This window comes from Littorina saxatilis, linkage group LG7, assembly GCF_037325665.1.
Source record: "Littorina saxatilis isolate snail1 linkage group LG7, US_GU_Lsax_2.0, whole genome shotgun sequence".
NCBI classification, from domain to species: domain Eukaryota; kingdom Metazoa; phylum Mollusca; class Gastropoda; order Littorinimorpha; family Littorinidae; genus Littorina; species Littorina saxatilis.
Genome location: NC_090251.1, coordinates 31,548,233 through 31,572,368, shown reverse-complemented (window position 1 = coordinate 31,572,368; position 24,136 = coordinate 31,548,233). Strand labels below are relative to the sequence as shown.

Below are 24,136 nucleotides of genomic sequence, written 5' to 3'. Positions count from 1 at the left end.
AAGGCGCGCGTTGAGTTGTTTCACACCTGTTGTCCAAACCGTTGCACTGCTGCACTAATCACCCCTGTCGTCGCCGGTTTGAGGCGCATCTTCCGCTCTGCCTGCGTCTCTTCGTGTATATATAATTTGTGTGTGATAAAATAGTGTTTGTAGTGGTGCGGAATGTGATTGTGAAACACTGGGGTGGTGTCTGTACCTATTGAGAGTGATCAATCATACTGCAGCTGCCTTCACCGTGGCTGACCTGCAAGCTGGATTAACCTTGATTGCCCGTGATAATATCACAACTTTGGGAGTGTCCTCGGTGTGTGTGTTACGGACACCAGTGAGGATATTTTTTTCTGCAAAAAGCACTGATATATTCGTTGTTTTGACTCGTAAAGTTTTTGTCATTTTTTTTTTAATGATTGGATCTTAGCAACGAATGGAAGGTGCTCGCACCTTCTTCCTTTGCAGTCCAATTTGTTTATGCAGAATCATAAAATACTTCGTTATTGTTATTCGGTTTGATAACGATGAGCAAAAGATAATCTTAGGTAAGGCCTCGTTTTAAAGTTCTTTTCTAAATCAGTGAAAACGGAACTCACCTTTCTTTGTCGGTATAACCCCTAGCAAGTCGTTGATTTGCCTATCGAGACTTTAAATGAAGTAGTATAATTATACACTCTGGAATTTCTATAATTTGAAACTGTAAGTGCTTATGAACTACAGTGCACGGTGCGTTTAAACTGCAAGTGTTTGTGTACTTTGTGTTATATGGGTGAAAAGAGAACATTTTGTACCACTGTAGTCAGCGTATTGCGAAACTATTCTGAGTCAGCGCACTTCTTTCTCATCTACATTTTTGATTGTACACGCAGGGCGGACTTGTAGTGCTTGAGTTAAGGCATTGTGTTCTTTTCTGGATTTTTTTTGCTGTGTATGTTGTTTGTTTGTATTTTAATCCGAGGCCGGGTAGGCTAAAAGGTCGCAACAAGTCTCACGATTTTCCCAGGCAGTGCAGGCAAAGCAGAAACGCCTTTCATTATCATACACACGGGGGCGGGATTCATCCTTTCTATAGGAATAAATAAACTGCTTGATGTGTCCTGGAACCTTCACAATCAAATTCACTGATGTGAAACCTGACCCACTGAATCTCGGCTCGGAGAGGGGTTCTAGTTCTACCACCCTTTAAAGACACATTCCTTCTCGTGTAAGCGAGTACATGTATGTGCACCGCATAAGATATCTGCTCGATTATGTGCACCGCGTAAGATATCTGCTCTGGTTTCTAACTGTGATAATAGCATCGTTCAACCTGAACACATATATCGGCAATGAAAAGCATGGCTGCGTCCTGTGTAGATTAGGTCTTACTGTTGAATTAATTGTGCAGATAGGCATGACAGTCTGGATGGGTTTATGGTGGTGTACATAATCGCTTTCACAAGAACGACGTTACGTACCTTTAAGCATAGAATGATTTCTTGTTGCTCATTTTGTTATTGGGTGTCGTGCGTTTTTCCACTGAGGTTTTATGACGATTTATTTTTTGAAAGTTGGGTTTAGTGTGACAGAGCCTCGTTAATCATTGCGGTGTCATTCTTGCGAAGGATTGAGCGCTTGGCGCCTTAAAAGGAAGTGAATGATTAGGATACTCATTTTGAAACATACGAAGTGTTCATTTGTGAGTTACCAAACAAAGATATGTGTTCGACCGCTCCCATGCAAAAGAAGGCAGACAAGTGTTGGTTATCCTATGCGTGGTTACTCACTGACTGGCAGCGGAACACACCCTTTCTCTGTGCTGAATTTTGGACTAGAAACTGTAATACCGTTTGTGTATTTGCCATTGCATGATACTTTGCGAGGCTAAAACGTGTACTGATTAACTAAAGGCGGAAAAGTTAAAGGAAAGTTATAAGTGCAATATTTTTCAGTTTTGTTGGTGTCATTTTCACTGTGTATATGTTCTTCCAGTTTTGCTGAAGTGACAGTGTAGCTACATCCATGTCTTCGGAATAATTTTCAACAACCAGACTCGGTCTATTACTCAGCAGCAGCTAGCGACAGGCGTTTGTGTCTTCAGTTTGACATTTGAATTTATCGCCCAAACTTGTGTTTCAAACAGAATTTGTGTACAACACTGGAGTTATAACGAACTGGGTGTGAACTTCAAAGTGCTGAAACCCGCCTTTTCAGGATTGTACGATCGAGAAACGTGTTGATCACGTGCAGAACACAGCTCCTGGAGTATTTGTGTGTCAGAAGTGATGACTGTGTGAATCGTTTCTAACCTTTTTTTTTTTTACCTGTGGATCAGAACGTTTGAAGTGATTGTTGGACCGGAGGGATTATTATGGTTCGTTACACTGTTGTCAGGGAGGACATGAGGGGGGACGAGGACCCCTACCGGCGACAGGTCCGCAATGGAAATGGTCGCGCCGCCTACGACCGCTTCAACGACCCCTTGGCAGGTGAGTCAGTGTGTGTGTGTGTGTGTGTGTGTGTGTGTGTGTGTGTGTCTGTTTGTCTGTCTGTCTGTCTGTGTCTGTCTGTGTATTTATGTATCTGTTTGTTATCCTGTCTGTTTGTTTGTCTATCTTTGTCTCTCTGTCTGTATCGCTCTCTGTCTGTATCTCTATCTCTCTCTGTCTGTATCTCTATCTCTCTCTGTTTGTCTGTCTGTGTCTGTGTCTCTCTCGCTGTCTCTGTCCATCTCTCTGTGTACCCCCCCCCCCCCCCTCGCTCTCCTTCCTCTCTCTCTCTCTCTCTCTCTCTCTCTCTCTCCCTCTCTCGCACCCGCACGCACGCACGCACGCACGCACGCACGCACGCACGCACACACGCACGCACGCACACACACACACACACGGGTTTTGGTGTAAACTTCGTTGGCAAAACTAGAGCTCCTTTTGGTTGGGGGGGTGGGGGTGGGTGGGGGTGGGGTGGGGTGGGGTGAGATGGGGGTGGGTGTGGGGGGGGGGGGGGGTGCCATGTGCCTGTGGCCGTATGAACGTCTTTCTTTCTTTTTCACGTTGATGCCTTCTCGCTTAGATCGCAATAGATCCGTTTTATTGTTTGCCTGGGATCAGAGCACCCTTGTGTTTTGAAAATGTATAACACCCTCCCATAAAATGAATTAAAAAGACAAAAAACAAACATCATCAAACAAATAAAGTAGCCTGGCTGCTTTTTGTGCATCGTGGTAATTCTTTGCTGCGTCTTATTCATAAGAGGTACCTATGCCAATTTTGAAAGCAATATAGGATTATAGTGTAACCGAGTGCCGAAACACCACAACCACCTTTGGAGGCGATGTCCAATCAAACAGGATTGAGAATTTTAGAGCTTATTTCTAAGCCCTATAAAAACTGTTATGCATTCGCAAAGGAATCCATGAACATACAGAGAGATGATGATGATAAAATCGTTTATTTAACGTCACTCTGTAAAAACATTGGCGACATTTGTCTTAGATTAAAAACACACACAGGCGCGCACCTAAACTTTCCCTTTATCATTATGTACAGTGGTTCACCACCCTCCCACCCCCCGCACACTCTCGCTCATCTAATTAAAAATGGTAATAAGCGATACTTGGATATAAAATGGTATTCTTAAAGGTTCTGATAAAAATATAAAGTAGCTATATACAGAGAGACAGAGATATACAGAGAGACAAAAGCCGCCAGACCCCATCACAAACAGAACTCTACAATCCACAGGTGTTGCCTTGCGAGCTATAAATAGCTCGCAACTTCTAAGGCGAACAACTCTGCAGAGTCTGCTGTGAAGGGCGATGGTAGTCTCCCTGTCACAATAGTAATAGGAATGGCAATGCATTCTGACTCTGTAAAAGAAGCAACCAGACTGTCCATATTTCGTATCAGATTTGAAGTGGAAGGATACTCCCCGTCTCCCATGTAAAAGCTTTAAATGGTTGTATTGTGTCTTGCAAGATGGCCTACACGAGAAGGAAGGTACCTAAGTGTAGGACACTGTGCAGATGTGTCGGTGTATCGTGTCATTCAGTTTATGACCCGATGGTGTTCTCACTCTTCTTGCTTTGTGACCACTCCATCCAGACTTGACTCTCTGTTTAGTGTCACTCTGTCTGTGCTGTTAATGGGGTCCCTTTGAGCTTCTTGCGAACATCAAGATAGTTTGCTTGTTCCTTCTTGACGGGCGTGGTGGTAAGACGTCCTAATCGGGAGGTCGTGAGTTCGAATCCCGGTCGCTGCCGCCTGGTTGGTTAAGAGTGGAGATTTTTCCGATCTCCCAGGTCAACTTATGTGCAGACCTGCTAGTGACTTAACCCCCTTCGTGTGTACACGCAAGCACAAGACCAAGTGCGCACGGAAAAGATCCTGTAATCCATGTCAGAGTTCGGTGGGTTATGGAAACACGAAAATACCCTGCATGCCTACTCAACGAAAGCGGAGGTGAGCTGACTATGCTCTCAGAGTATAGTGTGGGGAACCCAAATGGGCAAACGAGCTCACACGTAACCAGACAAATTCTGGAATGCTGAAGAATAAGAAGATAGAGAGTTGAGCAAGCAGTGGTCTGTGTTCATATTCTGTTGTCTCGTTCACGTTTGGCTAGCCAATTCTCAACCTCTCTGTGGCTTTTGTGGATATGATGTCTGTCGCAGTGTGTGTTTGTGTCTGTCTGTCTGTCTGTTGGTCAGTTGACTGTCTGTCTGTCTGTTTTTCACCCATTGGAAAAGAAGTTATATTCTTTAATGCTCGTATCAGACACCGTTTGCTCTTACCCGGTATGCAGTGTTTTATCGGTTGTCTTCATAAGACCAATACCAATCAACATTCTCACCCTGTCTCTGGCAAGAGCAATTCACTCGAAGATCGATTTTTAGACCGTGGTAGTCTTTACAGGTCATTGATATGCTACAAGTGATCGCAGGGTAATCATGTCCAAATGTGTAGCAATCATTTCCCAAGTGATACGCTGAAGAAAATACCGGTGTAAGCAGTTTTATGGACCCCTGTTGAAGTGTGTGTGTGTGTGTGTGTGTGTGTGTGTGTGTGTGTGTGTGTGTGTGTGTGTGTGTGTGTGTGTGTTTGAAGGGGGGGGGGGAGCAAGGTAAATGCCCTTGATTGAGTCACTTAAATAACTTTTTTTTCCGTTTCAATTATTTCCTTTTATTTCGTGTTGGTGGCCGAACATGTTCAATCTGTCTGTGCCACAAATCCACCCTTTTAGTTGGGTTCATAATCAATTGTGCAAATGAAGCTTCGCCCTTGTGGAAAGGGGGAAGTGCTTTTGAATCGTACTCTTTCCATGGCACGGAGTGATACAGTATTGGATAACGCCTACTTCTGCGGGAAAATCTGACGGAGGAATGTGAACTATTTTTGAGAATGTGAGCACAAAAGACACTTGCGCGAGAAGTCACAACTGAAAGACTATGAAAACTGCGAGTATTTAGAGGTACTGGGCTAAAACCTGCACTGTATAATAATAATAATAAAGTGTATTTATATTGCGCCTATCCCTTACAAAAAACAAAAATATTTGGCTCTAAGCGCATTACAACATGTGTAGGGACTTAGTACAATCAAGTCTGACAAATACAATAACACAATATACAGTCGGTCTCTTAGGTAAAACTTGGAAAAGCAGCTTCGACATTTGAACACTGCTACAGTACTAGAAGATCCTCTAACAATGCATACTGCTTTACAATATGCATTTATGTATAAATATAGTTAAAGAACATCGAGTTAATAGGAATTAGAAAAGGTTCTTATAATAAAACTATCTAGCGAACGACGACGAAGAAGAAGAATAAAACTATCAATGTCGATGTGTAACAAGTCATTCAACGTAAATGGCCAAAGAACAACAACAAAGCAATGATGATAAAACAGTTATACTCAATGGCTAATAACGAGGCAGAACTAAATAGTATCGACACAAGATTAAAACAAAACATATTCCTGGAGACACATTTATCAATTAATCAATATACAAAATACAGCCCTCGCACACACACGCCAAGGCACGTGTAGTCGCACTCATACACCACTCATAATTATAAGCTGCAGAAATGAAAGGAGCGGTTTACCTTTGAGGTAATTGAGGTCTTTACTGCATACGCTCAAATAGGAAAACTTGTAAACATTTGTGGAGGGCCACCACTTATATTTTCCTTGTCACTGTTACGTTTATTGTAGATTGCAGCGGTTTTGTCTGGAATAGAATTCAGTTTGTTCTGATCTTTGAACAACTGTTAATGCCTTCACGAGTACACATTTTATAGATATTTCATTCTTATAGCTATACCCAGACGCTGTTCCTGGGCAAGATTACAACCAAGTGGCCAGACCGGGTGTTTGTGCTGATTCAGTGTACAGAAGTATCTCTACCTCCGGCCTAAATTGCTCCTAATAGCAGACTATCGGCTCCGAAAAGCCCCTGCTCGGTGTTGGAAACGTGCCAGCAAAATGAGATTTCCACCTTGGTTGATGGACGCGTTTTAAGGTCACTTGTTAATACTGAGGCCGGTTTAACGGCCTTTCCAATGTGTGCCTGGTCGCGTTTTGTTGAGTGATTATTATTTTTTGTTTTTTTTGTTTTTTGGAGGGGGGGGGGGGATTCCATTGAGTGGGAGTGGGAAGATAACGAACGCCCAGATTACTTTTTCCATCGTGTTGCACTTTGTGTCGTTTATTGTTTTATTCAGTTTTGGGCTAAATCTAACGTAATTTTAGTTCTGAAGTGTTGTATTCTGTATTTAATTACAGTCATACTTTTTTGGGTCTCGTTTTGCATTTCCCTGAGGAAAAAAAACCTGCGTTATCCCTCACCCCGTAAAGGATTTCTTTCTCTAAAAGAAGACGAAGAAGTAGATGTGTTGCCATTTTCAAAGTAAGTTGTTTTCACTGGGAAAGAGGGAAAAGGCTTTATCGGAATTTGTAAAGTTATTAATTGTTTCGCTGGGGAAGAGGAAGGGGCTGAAGTTATTATATAGAGAATACTACATGGCCTGCTGTGTCGTACCAGATTTACACGAGGTTTTTTTTTTAAATATTGAATTGCGAGCGAAAGCGAGCTGTTCACTATTTGAAAAAGCAACGAGTGTAAATCTGGTACGATACAGCAAGCCATGTAGTATTCTGTTTATCCTACACACTGTACTAATGTCTATTTTACTGAAAATGTCCTGCAGTCGAGGCAGCTAAATTGAAGACGCTTGTTTTGGAACCTCGATCTCTTCTAAAGCCTCGTGCAATCTATTACGGCAAAGCAGGCGTGACGTGTTAGTTCTAAAAATTCATCGAGGGTAATTAGCGAGCGCAATTTTTTGTTCTATAATGACGTTTGTCTCGATGACTTTGGCATCATAAGCAGTGGAAAAACAGGTCCCCTGCCAGACTTGCTTGACATGGCCTCATTTACATGATATACACACGTGTGATTTGAACGATTACTATCTCACGAGTGTCTCTCTCCCGTATGTAGGATAACATAATTTATGTACTTTCAATGCGCTATTGAGTCGCTTAGAGCCGGGAGCGTGTTCGGAAATGTTATTGTTTTATGACGATCATATCTTGTCCACACAACCCTTTTGATCGTAAAGTCTGTCTAGACGAATCGCCTTATATTCGAGATATGTATCGGCGTTAGAATTGGATGACTGAAAAAATGACACAGAGATGTTCGATCATCAGGAGTTGTTTGTTGGAGCAAGAGTGATCATTGATCGAGGGCAGAGACATAGATAGAATTCAATGTATGTCTCTGTCGAGGGTTACAATGCAAAAGAAGAAGAATAGTCGAAAATTAACAACATGAGGTTCCAGGTTATTATTGGAACACAGAAGAGAGATACTGTTTTAGAGGTCTCGCTTGAAATGAAAAGAACTTATCCGGTCGGAAAACATACTGGATGAAATACACATCTCAAGATCAGTGTTAAACTTAACCCTAGCAAAATCCTCGGCAACAACAGCCATTTTGTCCACGGGTACACCACGGTGTGACGAGGGTGACCCGATTCGTGTCAGTCGCCTGTCATAAATTAGAGGAGTATACAGTGCGGTATACGACGTTGCTGGTGGGAGGGATGGTGTCAGTAAAATGGGCAGGCTTTCGGCCTTGCATGTCATCGTGGTTGAATCGATGTTTAGGGAAAACAAAGTTGTGTAAGAGAACAAGGAAATCATTTTAAAACTAGTGACACATTTTCGTCCCGGGCCTGTATCCGGAAAATATACACAGGATATCAGTACATGTGGCTGTTCAACATTAAATGAATGCTAATCAATGTTATTTGAGTGAGACTTGTTTTTTTCCAGTCCTGCATAAACACAGGTAAAAAATAGAAAAGAGGCGGAGCAAAAATAAATTCAAGCAATTTGATTCAGAGAGGAAAAGCAGCTTGGCTTCAGGCGCATCACAAATTCTTTGACCATATTTGACAATTTTTAAGGAGGGGGGGGGGGGGGGGGTGAGGATAGGAGAGATTGTCTGAGGGAAGAGAAGAGGATGGGAGAGGAGAGAGAGAGCATGACCGCAGGTGTTCAGGGGATGCATTCCGATTGTGTGGTCACGTTTCAGATGTTAGTCCATATCGCAAGATAGTGCTATAGGCGTAGCACAGGAGAGAAGAATAGACACTGATTGTCGAGGAAATTAAATGTAAAAACCATTGCTCCTAATCTACAAATTAGCATACAGGATGCAATTGTTTATGTTGCATCACGGTTTAGGGACACATTAGATCGTGATGTGCCGTGCCTATTACCTCAGTAAGTGTCTTTATTACGCGCTGAAACTTCTGTCACTTTTTGCATGAAAATCGTACTTGGCATAGTGCACTGAAACAGATCTTACTTCTTTGCATGTAAAGTTTGCACAGCATAGGGCTGTAAAGCAGAACTTAATGTTCTGCAGGTGAAGCATGCACAGTATAGTGCGCTGAAGCAGAACTCAATTTGTCTGCATATTAATCACACACAATTTAGTCATAGTGCACTGAAGCAGAACTCAAATTTTATGCAATCATAAATAACTGTCCTCGAGCTCCAATTTAGCATTGCATTATTTAGATCGAGCAGGATTGAGTAGATATTGTGAATTGGTCATGTGGACAAGTTGTGTTTTATGAGGCGTGTAAAAGTTCATGATTTTGAAGTGCATCTAGACCATCGAGCAGGGAATCAATGGCCGGCGAGGCATACTCTCCTTTATAGACAATTGCTGATGTCCATGTTAAACGCACACTCCTAACCGTGTAAACAGTTCTGCTCACCGTCTCAGATGTGACCAAGCTTATACGAGTATGGGTTTAGACCATCCCGCCACTTGGACACAAATACAAAAACAAGTCGCGTAAGGCGAAAATACAACATTTAGTCAAGCTGTCGAACTCACAGAATGAAACTGAACGCAATGCAATTTTTCAGCAAGACCGTATACTCGTAGCATCGTCAGTCCTCCGCTCGTGGCAAAGGCAGTGAAATTGACAAGAAGAGCGGGGTAGTAGTTGCGCTGAGAAGGATAGCACGCTTTTCTGTACCTCTCTTCGTTTTAACTTTCTGAGCGTGTTTTTAATCCAAACATATATCTATATATGTTTTTGGAATCAGGAACCGACAAGGAATAAGATGAAAGTGTTTTTATGTTGATTTCCAACATTTAATTTTGATCATAATTTTTATATTTTACATTTTCAGAGCTTGTTTTTAATCCAAATATAACATATTTATATGTTTTTGGAATCAGAAAATGATGAAGAATAAGATGAACGTAAATTTGGATCGTTTTATAAATTTTTACACCCCCGGTATACCGGGTGTGTATAGGTTTCGCTCGATGTGTTTGTGTGTTTGTGTGTTTGTGTTCGCATATAGATCTCAAGAATAAACGGACCGATCGTCACCAAACTTGGTGAACAGGTTCTATACATTCCTGAGACGGTCCTTACAAAAATTGGGACCAGTCAAACACACGGTTAGGGAGTTATTGGTGGATTAAGATTCTACAAGGACTTATAGAGAAACATATTCATGGTCAAAGGGAAATAACCTTCTCAGTTGGTGGCAGTGAGAATGGGTGCAGTGAGAATGGTTAATTCCCTTTGACCAACGGGGGTGTTTTTCCTACCTCCGAGGAATTTCTTGTGTTTTTTTTGTTTTTTTTTACAATTTTCAGATTTTTAATGACCAAAGTCATTAATTAACTTTTAAGCCATCAAGCTGAAATGCAATACCGAAGTCCGGCCTTCGTCGAAGATTGCTTGGCCAAAATTTCAATCAATTTGATTGAAAAATGAGGGTGTGACATTGCCGCCTCAACTTTTACAAAAAGCCGGATATGACGTCATCGAAAAAAATAAAAAAAAAAACATCCGGGGATATCATTCCCAAGAACTCTCATGTCAAATTTCATAAAGATCGAATTTAGTCTAAATGTTTTAACATAGAGGGGGAATCGAGACGAGGGTCGTGGTGTGTGTGTGTGTGTGTGTGTGTCTGTGCGTGTGTGTGTGTAGAGCGTATCAGACCAAACTACTGGACCGATCTTTATGAAATTTGACATGAGACTTCCTGGGAATGACATCCCCAGATGTGTTTTTCTTTTTTTCGATAACTACTTTTGATGACGTCATATCCGGCTTTTTGTAAAAGTGGAGGCGGCACTGTCACACCCTCATTTTTCAATCAAATTGATTGAAATTTTGGCCAAGCAATCTTCGACGAAGGCCGGACTTCGGTATTGCATTTGAGCTTGGTGGCTTAAAAATTAATTAATGACTTTGGTCATTAAAAATTTGAAATTTGTGATAATTTTTTTTTTTATATAAAACGATCCAAATTTACGTTCATCTTATTCTTCATCATTTTCTGATTCCAAAAACATATAAAAATTATATTTGGATTAAAAACAAGCTCTGAAAATTAAAAATATAAAAATTATGATCAAAATTAAATTTCCGAAATCGATTTAAAAACAATTTCATGTTATTCCTTGTGGGTTCCTGATTCCAAAACCGTATAGATATGATATGTTTGGATTAAAAACACGCTCAGAAAGTGAAAACGAAGTCGAAGAGAGGCCTACAGAAAAGCGTGCTATGCAGCACAGCGAAACCACTACCGCGCTGAACAGGCTCGTCAGTTTCACTCCGTTTTGCACAAGCGGCGGACTACGGTCATTGTGAAAAAATGCGGTGCGTTCAGTTTCATTCTGTGAGTTCCACAGCTTGACGAGTAAATGTAGTAATTTTGCCTTACGCGCCTTGTTTGCTTTTCTTTTGCGCATAAGACTATTGTTTGTACTCACTCAGGCATTTCATTCACGCTTGGCTGGTGCTCTGTAATGTTGACGAAGCCAGGGGAGTGAAAAAGGGGACCTGTTTGGATTCAACATGGTCGCCCCCTTCCCAAGTCTCTCGCCACCCAAATCCCACCACGCCCCCTACCCCACCGCCCCACTCTCACCTCTCATCCTCAACATGCCGGGCTGTGTCAACCTTCGTGATATCAGTTTTCCACGTGTGCGAGTTCTTTAGTATCAAAGTAGGATTTTGAGTTGTTAGTGCTGTTGACGTAATTTTGTGGTTTGCGTCGACGAAATGGCACAACTGAGACAGTGTTAATTTTGATTCTTCTGCTAATTCTGTTAATTACTTCGATCGGGTTTGCGGCATGCCTTCGATCTTTTAAAACCCCCGTCTTCTCTTCATTCCCTAAAGACATAGACACGCTCTGCATCTGTCTGTCTGTCTGTCTCTGTCTGTCTCTGTGTGTGTGTGTCTGTGTGTGTGTGTCTCTCTCTCTCTTTCTCTCTCTCTGTCTCTCTGTCTCTGTCTGTGTCTGTCTGTCTGTCTGTCTGTCTCTCTCTCTCTCTCTCTCTCTCTCTCTCTCTCTCTCTCTCTCTCTCCTCTCTCTCTCTCTCTCTCTCTCTCCCCCGCCATCTCTGGTTGTCTTAAGTCTGCACCTTTATTGTTCATTCTTGACAGTTGTCTTGGTTCCGCTTTCGTGTGCGCATTACGCTCTCAGAGGATAATTTACTTTGCAGGATATGATTCGATACAGGAACTCCATTGCATAGTAGTGCACCGTGCTGCATTTCTGAGAAATATCAATGTTATACGGTATCGCGTTCCGTAAAAATAGAATTAGAAGGCCGCGATATTGCACGAAATCAGTTATTATCACTGTATGTGCCACCAAAGACACATTACTGACTGCTTCATGCGTTGAATGAGATTTTTAAAATTATTGATTTATTTTATTATTTTATTGTTTTGTTTTGTTTTGTTTTGTTTTGCTGTGTTTTTCGTGGTCTTTATGGATATCTTTGTTTGTTTTGTTTGTGCTGCCGTCAAGTTCAGTCCATATTGAGTAAGATCTAATTTTTCAATACCGACACACAGAAGAAGACTTCTGATCCTTTTGCAGTCGTACTTCCTTGTCGATCTTCTCCCGCTTTTCCTTTGATCGCTTTTCCTTTGATCGACTTGCAAATCTTTCAGCATGTTAACATTGACGTCAGTGACAAAATTAGAATCAGAAAAACTATTGAGTGTTGGTATGAGTCCCAGTGGAATAATGCTCTTATCCAAACCTGAAAGCCTGGACGGATCTCTGATGATTTACAAAATGGTCTGAGGAATATACCTTAAACTATTTTTGTTTGCGTTAAATTCACTGTGCAATAGACTCCTTTTAAAGAATGGTTTTTGTCGTTTAGTTTCCACTGAACTGCACCGAACGCTCTTTTCAAAATCAATAAATCTTGCTTCTGACACTTTCTCAAAGGGCTATTTTTTGCATTCTGCCAATGGGTAAAGGGAGAATTATGGCCCCATTGTAATCGTTGACAGCCCAACAGAACATCATCGTGCACGTTACATGTAACGTAACCGTCTTGTCCTGCTTTTGTCGGCCCAGTGGGCATATTGCCTATTTGGTGGATTTTATTTTTGACGTAACCTTAGACCGGGTGCAATTCAGACGAACTTGATGTAATGTCCGTTTGATGAACTGTGCAAACAAATAGTGAAGTTTCAGATTTAATTTTGTTCCATTTGCCACATGTATTGTGAGTAATGAGAGACGATATTCTTTTAAAGAAGCATTTTCTTTTCCCGTGTGAAGAGGGCCCACTTATTTTTTCCGGAGAAAAAGGTGCTCAAGAAGTTTGCAAGATACACAGGTTTGAACCACAACGTCTTAATTATGTTTTCTCGGGAAACTTTCTTGAACTTTTGTGACAGCGGGACTCTTGTTGATTGTGGAACTTATGACATTGGCAAGTAAGATAAAGTGCTATGGCAAACGAAAACAAAACAGCAATAAAAGCGATAACACAATTAGGGATAATTGCTGGGAAACTTGCCTGTTCGATGGAAATTTTTTATTACAAACCCGTAAGTATACGGGTTGTGTATTGGTTTCACTCTGTCGGTCTGTCTGTCTCTCTGTTTGTTTATTTTATTTTATTTCGTTCTGGACTGGTTGGAATCACCCCGCGGGTTAGGGGGAAGAATTTACCCGATGCTCCCCAGCATGTCGTAAGAGGCGACTAACGGATTCTGTTTCTCCTTTTACACTTGTTAAGTGTTTCTTGTATAGAATATAGTCAATTTTTGTAAAGATTTTATTCAAGCAGTATGTCAGAAATGATAAGTCCTTTGTACTGGAAACTTGCAGTCTCCCAGTAAGGTAATATATTGTACTACGTTGCAAGCCCCTGGAGCAAATTTTTGATTAGTGCTTTTGTGAACAAGAAACAATTGACAAGTGGCTCTATCCCATCTGCCCCCTTTCCCCGTCGCGATATAACCTTCGTGGTTGAAAACGACGTTAAACACCAAATAAAGAAAGAAAAGAAAGACTGGTTGGAAGACAAACAACAAGGCACCTCCATACTTTGGCTATCGTCTTTTTTTTTTTTTTTTTTTTTTAGAGAAATGAAGATCCAGAATGGAGTGGCTTTAACCCAGAGAGAGTGGCATGTTACCCATGTACTCATGCCTTGTCCACGCTGTAATCAGCTTTACATAGTACGATGCCTGTTCCAGTTATACTCGGGCTGGCTCTCACACTTGGTTGAGAAGTGTTTAATAGTTGATCTTTTGCACTAATCGAAAAACTTTCTGTTATACAATCTGCCATACAAGGGCGCTACAGCGGATACGTTGGGAGGAATTGACAGTTTTAACGGGTTTAATCGAAGTGAAGAACTTTCAAGGAATTTGTGTCATATGGAGTACCAGTCTACCCTTGACGGAAGGGGGGGGTGGGGGAGTGGGGGGGGGGGGGGAGTGTTGAGACGAGAAGGGTGGAGCAGGATAAAAAGGTTCCATAGATTGGGTTTTTTTCTGTCTGGTGCTTTGTTTTTAAAGTAACTGACAGAGTCACTGTTGCCTCTGAGAAATCCTGGCGACCGTTGGCCATAATAGACCTTTTCGGTATCTGAGCAGCTCTCGCGAGACACGCTCTTTGTTATGCTTTGAACATCGCGAGAACTTCGAACTTTGGCTTGTGCAGCTCGCACGAGATCGCTGTACCGCATGCTTTGCTATGCTCTGAAGTTTGCGAGAGATCACGAGAGCTTGGAATACCGATAGGGTCTATTGAATGGAAAACATTCGCTACGTCTCTGTTCAGCAATTTACATCTGTGTTTACACCTTCCACGTGAAGTGTATTGTTTATTGTTTGGGCTAAGCTATATAGACAGCTCTCCCCCCCCCCCCCCCCTCAGTCCCTATCTCTGTCCTTCCTCCTTTCCCTCAACCCCCTCTTCCCCCCCCCCCCCAACCCACTCCTTCACTGTCCTCTCTCGCGATCCCGTCCCTCTATCTGTCTTTCTTCCTTTTCCCTCAACCCCTTCTCGCCCCTTTCACATCGCCGCCCCTCCTGTCTCTTTGCGTCCTGCTTACTTCCGCCTTCCTTTCAGTACGGAGAGAGAGAGAGAAAGGGAGGTTGGGGGGAGGGGAAAGAGTGACCGGTCGATTAAAAACGCATAGTAAGCTAGAGTAGTTATAACAGTAACGGCCCCGTGAATTGCGTAGTCGCCGTTTGCCAGTGGCATTCAAGGCTCATGGTTGATTAACTGCCAGAGGAAAGACAGCTGTACGCTGACCTTCTTACTTCAGAGGATCCGTAGATGAAAACCCTTGATTTTTCTTTATAGGGTATGTGTGTTCCGTCGACGAACCGCACTCAGAAGCAAGCAGATCGCCGATCAGCTTTAATATTTTCACAGGAATAGTAACCTTGACACGACACCGATGCTAAATAATCATTGAGCACAAACCAGCGTTCGCTTCTATACTAAACATTTAGTGCATGAGTTATGCTAACCTCTACACAGGCACACACACACACACACACACACACACACACACTCACACTCACACTCACTCTCACTCACTCACACTCTCACTCACTCACACTCTACCCCCCGGCCCCCCCCCCCCCATCCCCCATGCACACATGTAAGAAGATAGATAAACTGGACGAGGCGAAGGGTAGAAAATCACAGTCACAAGCACAGGGGGTATTGAGGAACGTAGGTAATCTGTTATGATAAAAACAGCAAACACGAATGCACGAGTGGTTATACTAGCACAGGGTGAGTGTTTATTGACACAGTAAACGCTCTGCGACCAAAGCAAAGAATTTTTATGTCGCTTTAAAAAGCTGGTTGCAGTGTTGAGTCATGACTTCCGATAGGGTAAAAATGGTGGGAGAGGGGAGCATCATGTATGACTGTTACACATGTACTTGGTAGCAGGTTGCTTTTACTAGTTCAGTAGTTGTGTTTGAATTGCTTTCTCTGTCTCTCTCCTTCTCCCTGTTTGTGTGTGTGTGTGCGTGTGTTTGTGTATGATAGTCTATTTTGTGTGTGCAGATGTTTGTGTGTGCGTGTCAGGGGCGGATCACATCATTTTTAAGGGGGGAGGTTTCCAAATTTCTTTTAGGGACAATTCGACAACCTAAAGCGTTTAGTTGAGGGCGCGAAGCGTTCAAACCTCCTATGGGGTCCCAGGGCATGCCCTCCCCCCCCCCTCGGAAAATGATGATAAAAGCAAGGAAAAGGAGCAATCTGGTTCAATCCGAGCAAAGAAACTTCCTCTGATACACCTTCCAAAAAATAAAGTTAAGAAGACAAAGCTAGGACAATTGACCGATTCGGTGCAACCTGAGCTAACAAGTTAGCCAACTACTTTCAAAAACCGTCACTTAGAAGACAGAGGCCCGCTCCTAGGGGGTTCCGGGGGCATGCCCCCCCGGGACAAATTTGATAAAAATCAAGGAAAATGGAACAATCTGGTGCAATCTGAGCCATAATTTTTTCTTTAATTTCAAATTTATTTATTTCTTTTAATTTGTTTCTCTTATTTTTTTTAAATATTTTTTTTAGGCTAGGGGGGGGGGGGGGTTCCGGAAACCCGGGAAACCCCCCCTGGATCCGCTCCTGCGTGTGTTTGTGTATGAGAGTCTATTTTGTGTGTGCGTGTGTTTGTGTATGATAGTCTATTTATTTGTCCATCTGTCAGTCAGTTTGGGGTTAGTGTGTTTCTGTCTTTGTGTGTATGCATGGATTTAGCTTTGGCCTGCCTCCTCTCCCTCATCCTGTTTACCCATCGGATCAAATGGCTCAGATTGCACCTTTATGATGTTAAAGAACAAGAGTGCCCATTGTCGCACATCGATATGTGCGTTACACCCAGACAATAAAACAACGCATGAACAGCTTTACCACCATGTTGATGTCCATGCAATGGAGTGTGTCTGCATGTACGCATGGTTTTATTGCTTTTGGGTGTTTTTTATGTTCTAAAATATGGTTCTTGCTGCTGCACTACAACTTTTCCTGGTATTTACTTGTTCAGCAGCATATACCAATGATCTCCCAATTCTCGGGAAGGCATTATGAGTGGGAAGAAGAGTAGAAATTGACATAGACATAGAACACTACCCCCCTCGGGTTAGGGGGAAGAATTTACCAGAGGCGACTAAGGGATTCTGTTTCTCCCTTTACCCTTGTTAAGTGTTTCTTGTATAGAATATAGTCAATGTTTGTAAAGATTTTAGTCAAGCAGTATGTAAGAAATGTTAAGTCCTTTGTACTGGAAACTTGCATTCTCCCAGTAAGGTCATATATTGTACTACTTTGCAAGCCCCTGGAGCAATTTTTTGATTAGTGCTTTTGTGAACAAGAAACAATTAACAAGTGGCTCTATCCCTTCTCCCCCCCTTTCCCCGTCGCGATATAACCTTCGTGGTTGAAAACGACGTTAAACACCAAATAAAGAAAGAACATAGAACACTTTGTCTCAATGAGGAGAAACTCAGGTGTGGTGTATCACAGCATTACAATATACAACACGGCATTACAATATACAACATAAAACGTAAGAACATAAATACAATATTAAGGCGCAAATAGTCTACTCATAATAGTTAAGATTAGGATGATAATATCAATACAAATCTCTCTCTCTCTCTCTCTTAATTTTTAATTTTTTAAATTATATAATTGTGTGTCTATGCGTCCCAAGGACAGATTGTAAGAAAAGGCGTAGCCTTAAATCTTAATCCTTGTTAAATAAAGTTCAATTCAATTCAATTCTCTCTCTCTCTCTCTCTCTCTCTCTCTCTCTCTCTCTCTCTCTCTCTCTCTCTCTCTCTCTCTCTCTCTCTCTCTCTCTCTCTGTGTCTCCATGGCTCTCTGAGACTCCCTCTCGCTCTCTCTCTCTCTCCATGGCTCTCTCTCCCTCTCTCTCCATGGCTCTCTCTCTCTCTCTCTCTCTCTCTCTCTCTCTCTCTCTCTCTCTCTCTCTCTCTCTCTCTCTCTCTCTGTCTCTCTCTCCATGGCAGCCTGTACATTTAAAACAGCATGTGATTGTCATAATAGCAACTGAAAGACCCACTCCGCCTCAAGACAACAGTTTGCCCCACTGTCTCAGATCTGGGCAGGCTTTTACATGGAATAAGACCATTCCTCCACTTGGTCACATACCAAGAATGAACAGCCTGGGTGCTCACTCTGCAAAGTGGTAATTAATAAAAGGTTGTAGAAGGCACTGCATTGTGCTTTAAAAAAAATTCATTCATTAAAACAATTCAAACTCACCACAAGCTATCAGGGTGTGGATTTTTGGTATGTGGAGGGACCTAGTCTCATCCCATATGTTAAAGCCTTGGCAGATCTGAAACACTGAGGCGAACTGTTTCCACACGGCCGAATGGGCCTTTGAAGTACGTATGATCAAGGTTCCTATTATAAATATACTCCTTAGGTAGAGTTCTGAAATGTTATGAACTATACGGCACACACACACACGGCACGCGCAGATTCACAAACATCCTACTCAAGTGTTGAAACTGAAACAGCTTTATTGTCCTCCCCTTTTAAATTTGTCTGAATGATTTTTCTGTGATGTGTTTTTCAGATCAGAGCAGTCTGTCTGACTTCAACAGTTCAGAGCCAGCCTTTGAGTTGGATCATCTGGCTACATTTGCTGCCGGCACTGCCAGAAAAGGTAAAATGTCTGACTTTTTGACTACCTGCATGTCTGCATGTCGATCTGTATGTCTGCCTTCCTGCCTACCTGTGTTTATAATATGTGTGTCAGTTTTTGGCAGTTAAATGTTAGCAGATTCTGCCATCCTTCTTTCTTCTTTTAAAATATCAAAATGTGTCGCTAATTCTCTCTCTCTCTCTCTCTCTCTCTCTCTCTCTCTCTCTCTCTCTCTCTCTCTCTCTCCCTCTCTCCCTCCCCCCTCCCCCCTCCCCTCCCTCTCTCTCTCTCTCCCCCCCCTCCCCTCCCTCTCTCTCCCTCCTTACCTTTCTCTCCCTCTCTCTCCCTCCTCTCTCTCTATCTCCCCCCCCCCACCCCTCCCTTTCTCTCCCTCCTTTCCTCTCTCCCTCCCTCTCATTCTCCCCCCTCTGTCTATCTTTTTCTCTCCCTCTCCCTTTCTCTGTGTCTGTCTGTCTCTCCTTCCCTCTCTCCCTCTCCCTTTCTCTGTGTCTGTCTGTCTCTCCTTCCCTCTCTCCCTCCCTCCTTTTCTGCCCCCTTCTCTCTCTCTTTCCCTCCCCCCTTCTCTCTCTCTTTCTCTTTTTTTCTCTCTTCCAAACACACACCTCTATCCCTCACATAAACTCTTAGCAAAGGTTCTTAACATACATGCACAGGTGTAGATAAGAATGATGTTTGAACAGAAAATCTTTAAAGTAAATATTTGAACAGGTAGTATGAGAAGTTTACCATACAAGCACATGTTTGATCTAGCCGTATTGCATAAGCTGTAGATATTGATTGGCTGTGTACTACTAGTAGCGTGCACTACATAACGTTTAACATGCGCTTTTGAGTTTCATTCAAGTAAAAAAAAGAACAAGAACATGCATGTAAACTTCTCTGGAACATATAAATAATGCTCTTTTCTTTGGCATGGCACTTTAAATTAAAATTATGCAGTAAGGCAGTTGTTAATGAATAAATGCTGTTATGGTTATTGTTTGCTACAACTTAGAATTGTTGTAGCTGTGAAGAATGAAAAGCAAAGCACTGAAAACTCTTTTGAACGAAGAAACAAAAAAACAGCAAGAAAACAAAACAAGTAAATTCTTTTGCTAAAGTGATGAATGATTCATTGATGGAACCCATGAGAAATTAGCTGCTTTACTTATTTAGTAATAAAAAGATGTTTTTGTTAAACGGAACTGGCTCATTAATATATTTGTATTGGTTAGATGCCCTGTTAATTTATTACAAGTTGTGAAAGCTCAGTTTCTTGATAACCTGTCACTGTTGTCATTATTGAGTCACTTGAGAAAAAGTGACTCTATGTAATCGGTCAGTGTTAGTCTGTCCGGCCGGCCGGCTGGCCGTCCGTAGACACCACCTTAACGTTGGACTTTTCTCGGAAACTATCAAAGCGATCGGGCTCATATTTTGTTTAGTCGTGACCTCCAATGACCTCTACACTTTAACGATGGTTTCGTTGACCTTTGACCTTTTTCAAGGTCACAGGTCAGCGTCAAAGGAAAAATTAGACATTTTATATCTTTGACAAAGTTCATCGGATGTGATTGAAACTTTGTAGGATTATTCTTTACATCAAAGTATTTACATCTGTAGCCTTTTACGAACGTTATCAGAAAAACAAGGGAGATAACTAGCCTTTTCTGTTCGGCAACACACAACTTAACGTTGGGCTTTTCTCGGAAACTATAAAAGTGACCGGGCTCAAATTTTATGTGAACGTGACTCATTGTGTTGTGAATAGCAATTTCTTCCTGTCCATCTGATGCCTCATATAATATTCAGAACTGCGAAAGTGACTCGATCGAGCGTTTGCTCTTCTTGTAATTACAGAATCCCTTATCAATCTTAATGATCAGTCCACTGTTTCCTCGATTGAATGGTATTTGTAGGTTGAAAGACTGATTAATTTAGTGGTTAAATGAATACAAATGTATGCGAAACTGATTTAAATGGTTTTCACTGAAAGTCATTTAATTTACTCCCTCCCTCCCTATGACACTCGTCGCGATATAACCTTCGTGGTTGAAAACGACGTTAAACACCAAATAAATAAATAAATAAATAAATCCCTATGACACCTGTAAAATGTTGGGGGGGGGGGGGGGGGGGTGGAGGAGGGGGGGTTGGGTTTACTGACTGCTTCAACAGTCATGTTATCATTTATATGTTAAGACCATAGCTCTATATAGATGTGCAATCAATTTTGTCATTTGTTTGGACCTGGTTAAATATGAATTATTGAATTATACAGTAATGAGATATGCTTGAAGATAGATCAGAAGGTTAAGGGATTTATTCTTTATACAGGCAAACCCCAAAACAAAGAGACTGCCAACGTTCCAACAACCTACCTTTCTTGTTTTTTGATTCTTTATACAGGCAATCTTTTTTGGCGGGTTGTTTGTTTTCTGGTCATTTGATTTGTTGACTGACTGGATTCTGTTTACCTTGCAGGCAAAATGAATGTGGAGGATGGATTACGTAAGCTTCGTCAGATGGAAAACACAACCGGCATCTGGACAATGCGATGTATACTGCTTGTGGAACGACGCTTCATCGTTATCCTCGACAAAAACTCTGGCGTAAGTTGCTTGCGAGTGGTGTACAGTAAAACCTGTCTCTAAAGGACACCCTTGGGGTATGGTAATGGTGTCCCTATTAGACAGGTGTCCTTTCTTCACAGGTGGAGGGGCCGGGGCAATATTTTACAAAGAGCACGTAAAATGTACAAGACACTTTTTGTCAATCCTGGATGTATTTATTTTTCAACACAAAACACAAGGTAAAAACTTAAATAAAATTACCAGATCATTGAACAGATCCGACGTTTCACAGTTTTTTGGTCGCTTCGTGCCCCTGACTCCCACTCCTTCATCACGTCTTCTTTTTCCGATTTGATCCTCGCGATCTGTGTTTGACCACATCCCATCTCCTTCACCACATCTCGGCATGATTGGCCGCTATCTAGTTTTTTCAAGGCAGCGACACGCTGCTCTAAAGTCAACGCTTTTCTTTTTCCTGCTGGAGATTCCATTTTCAAACACAGTACTGTTGCTTTTGGTTGTGACTGTATCCACAATGCAGAAAAGCGAAAGTGAGCGAAGCGAAAGTGAGTGAGCGAAAGTGAGTCTCCATCTAAACAAGCCACTGATTGGTCAGAAAAGGGACAGGACAACCAATCAACAACCATTTGTGCTACGGCTACCGAGCACTGACCTGAATAACAGTCGAGTTTTTGAAGTTGCGTTTTCATGTACGTAGTGTCCGTTTGTGACAGTGTTTACACTAATCCTACGGTCCGAAAAATCGTGTCCGCGTCCGTAAGTGGCAGGTGTCCGTCCGTTAAAGGTTAGTTATTATGAAATTGTGTTCGTTCCATGATAAACTGTCCGTATGTAGCAGGTGGCCGTTACAACAAGGGTCCGCTAGACTCAGGTTTTACTGTATATATATAAACATGTATTAGTATATAAATGGGAATGCCTGGCCTCATGAACTGACGATGTTTATTGTCATCCACAAACCGCTACCCTTTCATATACCTAATCCACATCTCTCATGCCCGCTTTATCCTTATACTTGACAAAATCTCGGGCAGAAATTGCATGCTAGTAGCTATGTCATAGAAATGAAAAAATGGGCTGGCCTCATCGATTGACAGTGTTTATTGTCACCCTGTGCACACACCCAGGTGCAGCTTCCCCCACAAGTCTATAAATCATGGGCATCTCCCACACCTCCTTCCTCCCCATCCTTTACAAAAACTTGGGCAGAAATTGCATTTTAGTTGTATGTTTTAGTTTAATGAATGGAAAAATCAAAAATGGGCTGGCCTCATGGATTGATGATATTCATTGTCATCCCCATGCACCTAATCCCCTCTCCCCCCCGCGGGTTAGGGGGAGTCCCATATTGGTTGGGACGAGAAAGAATTTACCCGATGCTCCCCAGCATGTCGTAAGAGGCGACTAACGGATTCTGTTTCTCCTTTTACCCTTGTTAAGTGTTTCTTGTATAGAATATAGTCAATTTTGTAAAGATTTTAGTCAAGCAGTATGTAAGAAATGTTAAGTCCTTTGTACTGGAAACTTGCATTCTCCCAGTAAGGTAATATATTGTACTACGTTGCAAGCCCCTGGAGCAAATTTTTGATTAGTGCTTTTGTGAACAAGAAACAATTGACAAGTGGCTCTATGCCATCTCCCCCCTTCCCCCGTCGCGATATAACCTTCGTGGTTGAAAACGACTTTAAACACCAAATAAAGAAAAGAAAGAACCTAATCCCCTCAGTCACATGCCCAACGCCCATCTCACACACACACTTCATCCTCATCATAGATAAAGACCCTGGGACGAAAAGTAGGAAACTTCTGTGAGACTAGATTTTACTTCAACATTTCCTTGAGAACTGTTCTGCAAAACTGAGAATCAAAGCAGGAATTCAGCTTAGCTTTTCAGTGAGTGTGTCGCGTGTTCATGCGTGCGTGTGTGTGTACGTGCATGCGTGTGCGCATGTGTGTGAGTGAGTGCATGTGTATTAATGCATGTGATGTTTCACTGAATCAAAAATGGACTGTTGGAAACAACAAACCCTTGACTTTCAGCCAAGTCCGGTTAACAAGGAGTCAAAAAACATCACAAGAAACGTTCTAGTCAGCTACTTCTCCCAAACACATTCACACAGTTTTGATGTCGTACTCAGTTTTTCATGGCCTTTTTCGACCGTTTACTTGACTTAAAGCAGGGACATATTTGCATCTAAAGCTGGGTTTGTAGCTGCTTGAAGAGCACCTTGCCAACTTCAGTCGACATTTACGATGTAGGTTTGAATTTGTGTGGAGTGTCAGGGTTCCACACAACCCCAAAAGTCAAGGGTATTCATACCCTTTCAGGAAAAAAGTAAAGGGTTTTTATACCCCTTCCAGATTGTTCACAGGGTATGTGTGACAATTGGTGTATCCATGAATTGTCATTTTTTCCCCATATGATTGCCTGTCTGGTAGTTATCACCTTTGCCATTTTGACGTTGTGACAATACATGTATATCATAGTTTATCAATGCATTCAAGTCTGCTGCTCTTGCTACAACCCATAATGATACTGACTGATACTGACTCACTGCTGCTCTGGCTGCAACCGCCAAACGACAATTTTGTCTGTTTGGGGTCGGGTTTTTGTTCTTTCATTTTGCGAGGCATTTTTTTGAGCAGGCGACAGCACCGGATAGGCTAAAGCGAACAGTGCCATCGAGATGATCAGTTTAAAGATATCACGCAGTTTGAGGACAAGGGAGGCAATCTCTGCTTCACAGCGTGTCAGTGTCGACAGAGGAGTGGCACGAACACAGAACACGGGGTGTACTTTAGTGGTCTTTGTAGAGCAGGCGGCCTGCGTGCTGTTGCTTGTAAACTAGCAAAGGCTATACCCTTTCAGCGTTTGATTCGTACGTTTTTTTACCTCTTTGGAAGAAAACAGTTACGTATTTATACCTCTTCAGAGAGCATCTCGTACGTGATTTGGAGGGTCAAGGGGTATTATACCCTTAATTCTACGTGATGTGGAACCCTGAGTGTTATACAACACCAACCATTGATGGATAAATTCAACA

General features: G+C 42.1%; 1 protein-coding gene and 1 long non-coding RNA gene across 3 annotated transcripts in view; one reads left to right on the top strand and one right to left on the bottom strand.

The window, feature by feature from the left end:
* The window catches only part of LOC138971193 (uncharacterized), a 666,631-nt gene that overhangs the window by 522,857 nt on the left and 119,638 nt on the right, over positions 1-24,136 (bottom strand). The gene's annotated exons all lie outside the window — the stretch shown is intronic.
* Positions 1-24,136, top strand: part of LOC138971173 (epidermal growth factor receptor kinase substrate 8-like) — a 137,275-nt gene that overhangs the window by 19,369 nt on the left and 93,770 nt on the right. For both annotated transcript variants that reach the window (XM_070343815.1, XM_070343811.1), the window contains exons 4-6: positions 2,365-2,459; positions 18,430-18,519; positions 20,983-21,110. In XM_070343815.1, the coding sequence (XP_070199916.1) occupies positions 2,365-2,459; positions 18,430-18,519; positions 20,983-21,110 (313 nt within the window). The remainder of the gene's footprint in view (positions 1-2,364; positions 2,460-18,429; positions 18,520-20,982; positions 21,111-24,136) is intronic.